The sequence below is a fragment of the Scaptodrosophila lebanonensis genome, unplaced genomic scaffold (assembly GCF_003285725.1).
Source record: "Scaptodrosophila lebanonensis strain 11010-0011.00,11010-0021.00 unplaced genomic scaffold, SlebRS2 tig00000123-arrow-arrow-pilon, whole genome shotgun sequence".
Taxonomy (NCBI): Eukaryota; Metazoa; Arthropoda; class Insecta; order Diptera; family Drosophilidae; genus Scaptodrosophila; species Scaptodrosophila lebanonensis.
This window is the reverse complement of record NW_022060581.1, coordinates 719,448-732,816: the sequence shown is the minus strand read 5'-3', so window position 1 is coordinate 732,816 and position 13,369 is coordinate 719,448. Positions and strand designations below refer to the sequence as shown.

The 13,369-nt window shown below is 37.2% G+C and overlaps 1 protein-coding gene across 12 annotated transcripts in view; it reads left to right on the top strand.

Annotated features, from left to right (window-relative positions):
* The window catches only part of LOC115628705 (disks large 1 tumor suppressor protein), an 81,435-nt gene that overhangs the window by 41,000 nt on the left and 27,066 nt on the right, over positions 1 to 13,369 (top strand). For 8 of the 12 annotated variants that reach the window (XM_030524888.1, XM_030524891.1, XM_030524890.1 and 5 more), the window contains one exon: positions 2,270 to 2,461. In XM_030524888.1, the coding sequence (XP_030380748.1) occupies positions 2,270 to 2,461 (192 nt within the window). Of the gene's footprint in view, positions 1 to 2,269; positions 2,462 to 5,726; positions 6,034 to 13,369 lie in introns of those variants that run through there. The other 4 variants (XM_030524898.1, XM_030524894.1, XM_030524897.1 and 1 more) reach the window with 1 other exon arrangement.

Sequence of the window (13,369 nt, the reverse complement as noted above, 5' to 3'; positions counted from 1 at the left end):
GCGCACAAAGCAGCAACGCAAAAGACTTCTGACAAATTACAAAAACGCAACACAAAACAGGGATAATAATTTAAAGTAATACCAAAAAAAAAAAAAAACAAAAAAAAAACTTTGATACGTCAATTTAACTGTTCTTTGGTACATACTGGTACGTGTAATAAAGATAAGCAAAGCAATAACCACCGATTTTCACAATTCCCACGATACAATCGCGCGCGTGTATTTGTGTGTCTATATAGTATATGTGTGTGCATTTTTTTTATTTAATGTGCCGTGCAAGTGATTAAAAAAAAAAACACCAAAGCTTTTCCACAAAATGATCGACTGGGTGTCGATTGTGCGGCACTCGCGTCGCCGATTCTCGAACTACGTGGGCTCGCGCTCACCTGTTCGTATACGGCGGCGTAGGCGTCAGTTGGCTGCGCCGCCAACACAGTCGCAGCAACAACAACAACAACAGCAGCAACAACAACAACAGCAGCAGCAGCACCACCACCAGCAGCAGCAGCAACAACAGCATCAGTCACGTGCTCAGCAAAAAAAGGAGAAGGAGCCCAACAGCGATGGCGGCGGCAGCGGGGGTGGCTACGCCTGTTGTTGCGCCAATGTAAGTTAACGGCTGTTATCGATATTGGGAGACATTGTAAAGTGCGCGTGCTTATCGATAAATGAAATGCTACAAAATAACATTTTCAAACAAATAAAAAAAATAAATGATTCTCTTGCACTCAGAGAAATAGGTTTAATATAGCTGATAAATAAGAAAATATTTGCTTTTTAATCCATCGAGCAAGCCTGTACCTTTTTCGAATTTGATTTCATGCGGCTAAATTGAAATGTGCAAATGTTTCCATATTCAAAACACGTTTGAATACTATACCGAAAAAAAAACTAAAACTCAATAGTTTACCAAAACGGAAGACATTTACCAATTTTTTTGAATGTCTGTTTGCTTTTTTTTTTTCAAAATATAAACGAATTTGTTCTTAAATTCCCAAACATAAGGAAATATTTTTCAAACTAGACATTTTTAATCAAATGTACAAATTCAATTTGTAAAAGTTATAAATAAACGTTAATTAGGGGACTTTTCAGGAGACTCTCCTAAGCAATCCGTTCTGTTTCTATGCTTGCTTGATATACAAGTAAGAAGTTCCCTTTTTAGTTCCGTAGCAGGCTAGAATTCTGAGAATTGCGGCATAGGCAACTCCCTCGAAATTCATAATTTTCAAACCTTTCTTTCTTGCTTTTTTCAACCCATTTCTATAACATTTTGGAAATAAAACTAGAGTAAGAACCGAAGATATTCACATTTATAGGCTTATTGGGAGTACCAAGAAGATAGCCTAAATTAACGGCTTTGCGAAAAGTTGGAGATTCTGTAAAACGGTTTTTGCAGTAACTGCAGAATTAAAGTCTGAAAATGTTTTTATAATCGGGGAATCCAGGATTGCGGCTCAAAATTTTTTTGAAAATGCCGCAGCGTTTTCCAAAATCTATCCAAGGCTTTTCCCACATACTCGAATAACGCTTTCTTTTAATCACCAATGAAGTTCCCTGACACTGTAGAGCGCTAATGGAGGAGCTGACAATACACTGCACGGCACAGAGAAAGAGAAAATTTTTTCTCCCAAATTCAAAACATTTAGAAAAACTCTTTATACGGCTCCAAAAGTGGGCAGAACTGAACCTTTTCTTGTGGTTCTACTAATTCTACTAATCCCTATTAGTAGTCAGAATAACTAAGAATAATTAACCCTAATTGAAGGCCAACTCCAGTGCCGCAGACTACTCTTTGATTGAAGAGGAGGAACACATTTATTACATATTCTGCCAGGAACAGCTCCATGCCATTGTCTGAAGGGGTTTGAAAGGTTCGCTCCGACAATTCTATTGCTATCTTAACAGAGCTCCGGGGGCTTTCCAACATTGTTCTTGTTCCGGAGGGCGGATGTGTTTTAGTTTATTATTAGATATTAGATATTTTTAGATATTACTGTAATTTGATGAGATTTCTCTTACTTAGGCTTTCCTAGATTATAAGGTTTTTGTTTATAATTTTATATATTGATTTCCTATGTCTTTGACATAAATATAAATGGTCGAACCACCTTTCTTTAAAATAACACAAACGCTCTTGATGGCCAATAATTTTCGAGATAAAATGTGAAAATGATCACCTCATTCGACTTTATTTCAATATTTGATCAATAGCCCCAGAAATTTCGGTGAAATAAAACAAACAATTTTGTCTTTCAATTCTTTGCAGAATCAACGCATGCGGATTGAATCCGACAATCAGAATGCCAAGGAGGCGGCTGCTGAGAATGCGGCCCAGGTGCGTGGAGCGCGCTCCCCACAACAACAACAGCAGCAGCAGCAGCAACAACAACAGCAAAAACAACAACAACAACAACAACAATCACAGTCAGCGGCCACGGCCAGAAGCGGGACTACAACTGTAAGTGGTCGCAGCTTAACCCTTTGTTCCTCTCGCCCTCAGTTGAGCTGAGAGCCTTTGTTTGACTAACACACAAGCACGACTTACACTCACACATATACATATACACACGCATACACACAGCTACAGCTTAGAAGCCAACGCATCATCACTCATCAGCAACAGCAACAACAACACCAACAGCAACTACACTATCGTAGAAGAGTGCAGCGGCCGTCGTTGTCGCCGCCGCCAGCGCCATACAAAATGCTTAAGCGCGCCTTTGAGTCTTCATAAAGAGTGCGAGTGCGAGTGCGAGTGCCAATGCCAGTGGAAAGGCACGAAAGAAACCAGAAAGCAAAAAAAAAAAGAAAGAAAAAAGAAGAAAACAAAAAACAAAAAATCACGCTACAATCGTTTGCTGTAATTAGAGAGCAACATAAATTGGCACTTCATTTTCAACGAACCAAAAACTTGCTTTTGGGTAATTGTGCGTCGGCCAACCACACAGCCATCCGCCACAGAGCCACACAGCCACCCAACCACTCACTCATTCGCTTATTTACTTACTCACTTGTTATAATGAGCCACAAAAACGATGTGAGCGTGGCATATTTAATGCTGCCGCCTGCTCGTTTCCGTTTCCGTCGCATTGTTGCTTGCTGCTCCCACAGTTGGCGAGCCACTGTGCCCGGGCTAAGTAGCAGTTACAGTTTTAGTAGCGCTGCGCGCTATCAAGCAGTTGCGCATTGTTTTTGTATTCATTCTAAAATGTCTATTTCTAAAGCATTTATTTGCAATTAGTATTTGTTTGATTTATGTACTTTTATGTAAAGCTATGCATGTTTATGTTATTGCGTTTGATTTTGTTGCAAAAAAACAAGAGCGTGTTCAAGGAAAAGACATACGAATAAATTGTTTGATAAAAATTGTTGTTTTTGCTCGTTTGGTTTTAATTTGTTATGGTTTGTATATATTATAATTAATTTGTTTTCATTTCTTGCTTGTATTAACTCTTTTCACTCCGACGCCTACCATGAGAGTAATTTGGTAATTGTGTCATCACATAGCATTTCAGATATACTTTTTCGGAATGCACCCTAATAGGATTAATTATGCTACGCATCAAATTAATTTCAAGCCAAATACATCTTATATGAGAAATGCTTTACATCAAACATTCTGCAACATCCACCATGTTGCTGGTTCTGAATCCAATTGCGGTATTAAAAGTAACTGACGGCATTAATTTATCCGCATGTTTTCAACATTGATCAACACTGCCAGTATCTCATAGAACAATCGATACTCGATTATGAAATGTGAACGATCTTTGATTCCAAAAAAGTTCCAGTTCATTTGTTGGGTGTGTTGCGTGCTGTCGCATTTGTTTGTGTTTGCTAATTTAAGCAACAAACTTATTTTCTTGTCCTTCAAAGTTGAAAAGAAAATTATAAATGCAGCCTTAAGAATAAATTCGCGAAAGTGTGTGGCCGTGTGCAAGAGAAGACGCGGAGAGCGAGAGAGAGTGGGAGAGAGTGGCGTAGCGCAACACACACAGAGTAATTCGAAGACGTGAAGAAATAAAAATAATGTTTATAAATGTCGAAATAAAACCAATCAGGATCGATTTTATATTATTCTGTACATTTTAGTTCGAATAATTATTTATTGTTATTATTATTAGTGTTGATACAGAGAAATCGCCCATAGAGTTATATAGCGATGAGTACATTTGAGTGATTTCATTACAAAATGCTGCTAGATATGGCCAAATTTGTAGTTCACTCGCTCGCCGCCAGCTTTTATCGAGCGCGCGCGCAGCTCTAGTCGTTCGCTAGCTGTGAGCTAGAAAAATGCCAACAATACAGCGCACGCGAGGCGGCCTAGAAGTTTACTAAAAGCGGTCGAAAAATTGTAGTAACGGTGTGTGATAAAGCAGCGCTACAAATTTAGTAACAAATAGACGAGTATGGCGAGTGTAAATAATAATGTTTCATTTAAAAAATGTGCGCGAGTGACCTAAAAATCCCTGCAATCCAACAACAAGAATGCTGAAATAACTACACACACACACACATGCATATCTTTATATGTTTGTGTGAAGATGCAAACGAACGTGCAAAACTAAATACCAAAACAAAGTGCAGTGGGAAATTATTGGCTGGCTGACTGACGGCCTGACTGAACGAAATAACAACAAAAACTGTTGTTAATGTTTGCCTGTGCTACATTTTTTAACATTAGTCACACACACAGTATAAAATACCTCTATACAGATGTGTGTATGTTTGTGCATAGCGCAAAAAATAGCAGCACACTGAGTGAAAGAGTGAGGGAGAGAGAGTGTAAGAAAGAGCGAGGGAGGAAGGGAGTTAACGTTGCGGCTATTTTACAACGTTTTCTTTCGCGTGTATGTTTTGGTTGCTAGTAATTTGTGTGTATGAACGATTTTTTTCGCCATTTACTGGCAAACAATAAATAAATAATTCGAAAAGTATAGCGTGTACGTGTGTGTGTGTGTGTGATTAGGCAGCGCTTCTACTCAAAATCAAACAGTAATAGCAAAAGCAACGGTAGTTGTATTTGACATTCGCTCACTGCTGGACGCCTGTGCTCGCTCAGTGCCGCTATTTGTTGTTGTTTTTGTTGTTCTTGTTCTGCGAGTATGTTTCTTGTATACTCTGTACCTGAATGGTGATAGAGTATTATGAAATCGTTCAGCGTTTGTAACAATCAAAAGCAGTAGCAGACCTCACAAAATATAAATATTCAAACACAAGTATCTTTGAAACAATAAACAATCACCAAATTTGGCATGCTGGTTCTCCTAAACCGGGAAGGCACGTATAACGTGCAGTCACATTTTTAATATCAAAAAACAATAAGATTATTTAAAAAATAAAATTGTTTCTGAGTCGTACAGGGCAAACAAGAGTCGGGCTCGCGCTTCTTTAAAGTTCGACTCTTTTTTTCGTTTTATCCGAGTTTTGTATTTTGAGTATATTGTGGCGGTGTCGGTGACACTTGCAGCCAGTCAGTTATTCATTCATTCAGTTAATAAGTATCAGCTCAGCCTCTCTCTCTCGCTCAGTGTACGTGCGTGTGCTTGTGTGTGTGTGTGTGCCGCGTTGTCTTCGTGCTCTCCTCTTCTCATCGCTACTTAAAACCTAACGTTTATTTTATACAGTTTTTTGTTGTTTTTTTTTTTTGTGTGCCGTTGTGCCTATTTTGTTTATAGTGCTTAGTGCGCTGCAGAATAAATAAATAATTAAAAGAAATAAAAAAGTAAACACTTGAAAGTATTGAATAACAACAAATTCAAACGCAGCACCAGGCACAAAAACAATAAGAACAGCAAACGTACGAGGACGAGGCGTCGGGCGAAGCCTCGCACAACGAAAAATACAAAAATAATTGCACGGTCCGGCTTTGTGTTGTGATTATTTTTTTCGTAGCTGTTTTTATTTAACTCCAACGTGTAAATCGTGATAATGACCACAAGGAAAAAGAAGCGCCAGGATGGCAGCGGGAGCAGTGGCGGCGGCGGCAGCTTCATGAAGAAAGTCTCCTCCCTCTTCAATTTGGACTCGGTAAAGCAAAATTGTTCCACATAATATGTACAAATGCTACGCTTTTAATATGTACAAATGTATGTACATACAAGTATGTATATATACATATACATATTTATGCAATATCCGTTTTGGCAAGCATTGAAAATTCTGAAAGTTTTAAGGCAGCAGCCAGTGGTGTTTTATATTCTCGATGATTCCATGGTTTATTTATAAATTTGCCAGCCAGTCAGCGAAGCTAAACGCTGTTGTTGTACAGCAGCTTTTCTTTATAGTTCAGTGCTTGACAAGGCGTCGTCGTCGTCGTCGTTGTCACCGTCATCATCATCTTTTGCATTGCGTGCCCCATCGTTTGCATGCCTCTCATTTGCAGCAACAACACTAACAACAGCAACAAACGCAGTGACAACAACAAATGTCTACTTAGCAAGCGGTTCCTGCTGCTACTGTGTTTGCCTTGCCGTCATTATTGTTGACGCAATAGAGATGGGCGTGTGAGATTTTAAAAACTGTAAACACACACTTGGAAAGCAAGATCGGCGAAAATCACTTCTGATAAAGCTCGTCACATAATTAATTTGATCAAATTAGCACTTGTGCATAAATACAAAATATTTAATGTTGTGTAAATATTATTCAATTTCATCTAAAATGTTAACATTGCTGCGAGCAAATATGAGAAATATTTTGTCATATTATAATACATTCCATTTTCATTATTCATCATAACAAAATAATTTTAAAAAGTTGTTAATAATAATATTTTGGTTAATAAAAGTTGATAATACTTGATTTGAAATTGTATGAGCATAGACTTGTAAAAATCACTCACCCATCTCTAGTTGATATTGTTGTTGGCCCTAATCTCTCAGTGCTGTTTGGTGCACACGCTCAGTAGCTTGAGCGCATTGGACGCACGCGCGCAGTCGCAGCCGCAGCCTCTTGCTTGAATTGTTGTTAATGAAGTTGATGCGCATGCATTGCAAAATGGATGCTGCGGCTCTTGTCATTGTTATTGTCGATGCCGCCGCTGCACTTTGCATCTGGGCTGCCAATTCTTGAGCATCAAATCAAGCTAGACCAGCAACAGAAATAGCTGAAAATAGTTAAAGTAATTGTAATACTGATTTGATTGATATCCTTCTCATCTAAAAAACAAAGCTGTCTAACTCTGCAAAACCTTTCAATGCATTGACATAAGAGAGGTCTGTGAGAAAAAGTTTCGGCTATAACTGAATGGCGTACATACTTATACTATATATGTATATATTGATACAATTTATTCTGCTTACCACAATAATACAACCTATAGTTTTAATATGCAATTTGCAACCAGTTTTCCCATATAAATACTCCTTTTTTTTTTAGAAAGATTCCATTAATTACTATATAATGACAAGCTTTGTTTCAACATAGGCTTGGCAATGCTTCCAAATTTGTATTCCAAACTATACAATTAATTGACACAATTTTTCGCTTCTTGTTTTATTAAAAGCCCAGTTAGAGTTTCCAAAAAATCGGCAATAGGCGTTTGAAGGAGATGGCTAGAGCTGGCGGAAAAATAGTCAGATTGGCAACACTGCTTTGCATGCACTTTAATGGCGGCCACTTAAGTCTTTTTTTTATTGCCTGTCAATGCAGCAAGTAAACAGACGCTTTTCTCTCACGCTCTCGTTCTGGCTCTCTCCATTGAGTCATTGGCACGCATACATGCATGCAAACTCTTTCTCTCTCTCTCCCTCCCTCCCTCTCACGCACTCTCACTGCTAAAAACACGATCGCATAATTTGCTGAAAATAGAATAGAACTTTTTTATATTGTTTGTCTTATGTATGTACATACATACATAGATATGTATGTATGTATGTATGTTGTCGTCGTCGTTTTCGCCCACTAAGGATTGCCTTGAATTTCAGTCAGCTAGCTAGCCAACGCCCACCCACCCACTATCAACTGGGTAAAAAACAACAACAAAAAAAAAAAACCTCGCAACATATGTATATACTCAAAATATTTTTCAATGAATTATCATTGATGGTGTTTCACACCACAGCACAATATTTGCCATATTTCTATCAATTCCCTTTCGGGTCGCTTCGCCTCTCTTCCCCACACCGCGCCCCGCCCAGACACATTGATCATAAACATTTATTGACTTCATGGGCGCCATTGTGCATATTTTATGCAGAGAAATATTGAGAAATTATAAACAACGCACGTCGCCTGTTTGTTTATTTATGTTTAGTTAGTGTTTCAACATTTTTTGTTGTTGTTTTATTATTGTTGTTTGTTGTTGTTGTTTAAACCAAACGTTGTTGTTGGTGTTGTTATGGTTGCGAGGCACGTTTGGCTGAAGGACAAAGCTAGTGAACCATATGCGGAACAATTGTTATTTTTTTCTTGCCATTCTCATCAAAAGATTGAAATTGGAATACGGCGGTGCAGGTGTCAGTTACGTAGACGCAATCGTCATCGAAGTGTCGTCGATTTGTCGACTGTGGGTGTCTTGGTTTGCTCAATGAAATGTCGACTCGTAGTATTTTCATTATCTCTCACTCCATATATATATATATATATATATATATATATACAATGCTGTGCACTTGAATAGTGACAGCATAAAGCTAATCATCTATTTTTCCATGCTATAAAATCTACATTACTTTTCGCACTTACTCATACTTGTATTTGTATGCCCTGTTTCAATATTCAGTTTGTGATTCCCTTTTCTTGTTGTTGTTGTATTCACTACTCGTGTGCAAGGCAGTGTACTTGTGTGTGTGGGTGTGTGCGTGTATTTGATTACATTCATTGATAGATATACGTGCCCCTCCACTATCCTTACTGTCGCACAGTTGCCAATTTGTGCATTGCGTGCTTGGAATTGTCAAGAAAAATGTATCTTTTAGATACAGAGACGAAGCATATACTTATATTAGCAACTAACCTGGCAGCTAAATGCGCAAATTGCTTATTATTGACTTGAGCAAATCAAATTTTCACGCTGATCAAATGTCAATAACAACTTTGAAATTCAATATCAATGCTGTTGCATATACACAAGGGTATAAATAAATATATAGTAGTGCTGCCTCTAAGACAGTTGTTAACCAAATTATTGCAATCACAATCACGCGAAAACGCAAAACCATCATTCCATATTCAGGTTATTCAAGGAGGAAACGCTAAAGTGCTTCCGTTGTGCAAGATTATGAAAGGCTGTTAAAGGTCATAAGCTGATTTTATTATGCTTTTGACTGATAAATAATGTAGGGACGACTGTTTTGAAACATGCAGAAATTATTTCTAAAAGTCAAACTTAATTGTGGCTTCTATGGTTTTCAATTGCATTACACCTTGCAACTTCTACAAAGACTGAAAATATCTTGAGAATAATATTTAATAAAAAGAAAACCTTTTCAACTCCAGATTAACTGTTTTCAGAACTAGAGGGTGTGTGCCGAGTTGTAATTTGGAGACCATTGTCATTTACAGCGTTTAAATAAATTGGCAGACAAGTATTTGGTATGAGAAGCTCATGAAGTGGTGTCAGTTTCCATTGTGCCGCGCGTCGCGTGCTTTGTTTATTTCTCTGCATATCTTGGGCGCGACAAAATATGTGTGTGCTACACTATACTGTTATTACACATTTATCGCTCGCTTCCGACCGTGCTAGCCAAGACCGAGCATAGCCAAGCATATGATTTGCTGCTGCTGATTAGATATGGCCGACCTGATATGATTCTAATGCTACTACTCATATTCTTTGCAACTAACTTGAAGATAAACGATTGCTTAACGTTATTATTTTGTAGCAGCTACGTTCGCAGCCCTGTTGGCCCTGTATGTTAGTATGTTGTTGTTATAGCCACCAGAACCGAACCGCACCGAGCCGAGCCACCCACAGCAACGTACTTGGCAGACCAGTGTCGTTGTCGTCTTTATTAAGTTCCAATTGTTGACTCTATGATGTAATTTACTTTCTGATTTTCATTATTATTTGGTTTGGCTTTTTACCGTTCCCCCCATTGCTGGGCGGCCATGCAGATACGTTAATATATACTATATATCGGCTATATATCGTACGTACACACCAAAATATAAGTACACACAAACTATACATATAGTTTTACGTGCCAACATTGGCGGGGAATGCTACTGAAAAACCCTTCTGTTGTCCCACACACCCACATACACTCGCATATATCTACACACTATAGAGCCGTGATTACATAACTATATATACTATATATGTATGTACGTGTATGTATGCCTGTATATGTTGGTGCATGTTGTACATTTGGGAAATCAGCGCAGGTCGCCGCTTCGATTGCTGCAACCCATTTTCGACCTTCTGGTCAAACTGATGATGATGATGAGGACTGGCTCGGGGGATCGGGGGATCGAGGGGGCTCGGGACCGGTTGTTATGTTCTGTGCTCGGCAGTTGGCATTTGACATGTTCGGGGCGTCGCCACAAATTGTGAATAGACTGCACGCTGTTGTTGTCGCATAAAAGTAATCAGCAGATTATGATATGCAGAATTATTTGAAAATTCCAATACTCCTCCCCCACACCTCTGTGGACAATACTAAATTACTAACTAGGATGTATATTATATATCTTCTCAAGTTTACAGTTTTGTCATCTAACTGCTGGTTTCTTGGTAGCAGAACTTACAGAACAGACTAAATTCTTTCAACACTGAAAGGATATCAGAAATTATATTGATTGGAATGTATGTGAAAGATGTAGATATCTTGCATTATATAGACAGTCTCAATAAGAATCCTTATTTTGATAAGGGATAGCATAATGTTGGAAGCCAACAAATATTTGCATGCCCCCGCATATATAGTTTAAGCTGCTTTTTATCCGAACTCAGTTATAACTAGTTTGTAAAAATAAATAAATATGTGTTTGCTTGTAAGCAACAATACTATACAAAATACACTATTAAATATTTATGCTGCTAAATATATAAGTTTCCGAACCCTTTTGTGATGCAAATAATTTAATTATAAAGTATAGGCACCACTCTGTTTCTTCTATTGAAGAATAAAATTAAAAAAAAAAAAACTCTTCGAAACCTCAATTATGTTTCCAAAATTGAGAATAGTAATTGAAATCGAAAATTCTATTCGCCAAGTTACCGATCTGTAACTATAAATGCCTAAAAAATTTCATCTCCATACAGAAATTTCCTTCAGCCGTGTCCGTCTGTATGAACGAAAGAATCTCAGGATGTATAAAAGCTAGAATTACTAAACTTGGTATCCTGGTTACCCTAAGCCCTTGGCAGATCCAGTTAATGTATTTTCGTTTTTAGTGATGTTCCATAACTTTCGCAATTCTTGGAAGATTGTAACTCCGATTTAACAATTGGTAATACTATATATATTGAAGAATTGGGCCCACTCCACTTTAGCTAGCAGTCCTTTCTTGTTATTTGATGGTTTTGTGCAAGCACAAAATATCTTCACAGGCCAATAAAAGTGTTATGTTTTCTTTAAAATTATTTGTAATTTTTCTAAAAATTTTACACACAATTAGGCGCGCTTAGCTTAATGCGAGTCGGAACGTGTATTTTTTTTGGACCTTCTAACCAACAATTGTGGGGGATTACGGTTGATTTTACGAGCGCTTTTACGAGTGCTATAAAAATTTGTTGCAATTTGCTGCTCTGTTAATAATTGTTGGAAATTCGTGGCTTGATAATTTGTTCACATGTGTTTTTTTGTTTACATGTTATTTTGTTGTTGTTGTTGTACCTGTATATAGGTATACCTATGTATATAGAACATATATTCTATGTTTTATACTGATTTTCCAATTTTTCTTATTCTTATCCGTCGCTCTGCCTTTTCTCTCGGTTTTTTTTTGTTTTTTGTTTTTCTATGGCAAATGTTTCGTTCATGTCGCTTGCAATTAAGTTGCTTTGAACGGCAACAACAATAAGCATGAAAGAGCATACTTAATTTATTTTAACGTGTTCCTTATGACCATACATACATATATATGTACATATATATATATATATATATATATATATTCTGATGATGACGAGACTCTGGGCCAAATTATATGCTACTTAGATGTGGCAGCGATTTGATTTTTTCATTTTTGCTTTTTTCGTTTTCTTTGCCATTTTATTTGCTTTTTACACACATAGCACTACATAGGAATGTTGTATGGTTTTTGTTCCAAGGCGGCTTGAGGCGTGGCTCTACTTGCTTTGCTGTAGGTATGTGCGTGTGTGTGTGTGTGTGTGTGTGTCGCGTAATTGCAACAGCACGCGCATATTGTTGTTGTTTGTTGTGCCGGAAGCGCATTAATAAGCGTGTGTTTTTATTTTTTGCTCTTTTACTTAGCCCACGCCAGCAACAACAACAAAAACAACAACTAAAAGAATAATATTAATAACAAAAACAACAACAAGAAGCTCGTCCATTAGCCCATTAGCCCTAATGGCCTTCGTCTTAATACAAAAACATGGCTAAAAAGACGAGCACATTGCGCATTTGTTGTTGTTGTTGTTCTTGTTGTTAAAACTTGCTTGGGTTGTGTTTGGGTTTTGTGTAAAGCTCTATGTACACGTCTTATGTATGTATGTATCTGTGTTTTTCTCTAAAAGCCTGCCGCCAGGAAGGCGACTCCTTAAAATTAAACAACTGAATAAATTTGTTTAGCGAAGCGGAACCAAATGCAAATCAGTTTCCCATGACTTGAACTTTTGATTCATTAAATCAAAAGCTTTGTGATATTCGATATACATATGTAATTGATAAATTTTCAATGGAACCAGCATATCAGCCAAGCTGCTGCATTGTTTTCTGATTTTAAATTCCCATTTTACAGCCAGTTTGTTCAATATATGTACCATTCCAGTCTAACGACTGCGATCAGTTTATTTGGAAAGTTGAACGAAAAGCAAGCCTTCTTCTTTATTTCTGGATCGAGAGAGTCTCTCTATTTTCATCCGTCTATCTTAAAACGATTCTTTAAACTCATTGGTTATTATCCGAAATGTTCAGTCCTCAGTCAATTCTTCAAACTTAATTAAAATAATATTTAAATTTATATTAAATAATATTAATTAATTAAGATAATTAGCTGCTTTGGGAATAAAACCCCTAATATGTATTTTAGTTATGCTAGTATGGGAAATTTATTTAAATGTCACCCGATAACTAACATAAATAGTTGCATATAACCTTTGTACTGAATTCTGCAGGTCGTTTCAATTAAATGGTTTCCTATATACCTATATGTAATCTGCTTGAAATCTTACAAATGCTTTCCAACGAAAATAATATATGTTTTCGAAAAAAAAAACATATAAAATCAATTATCG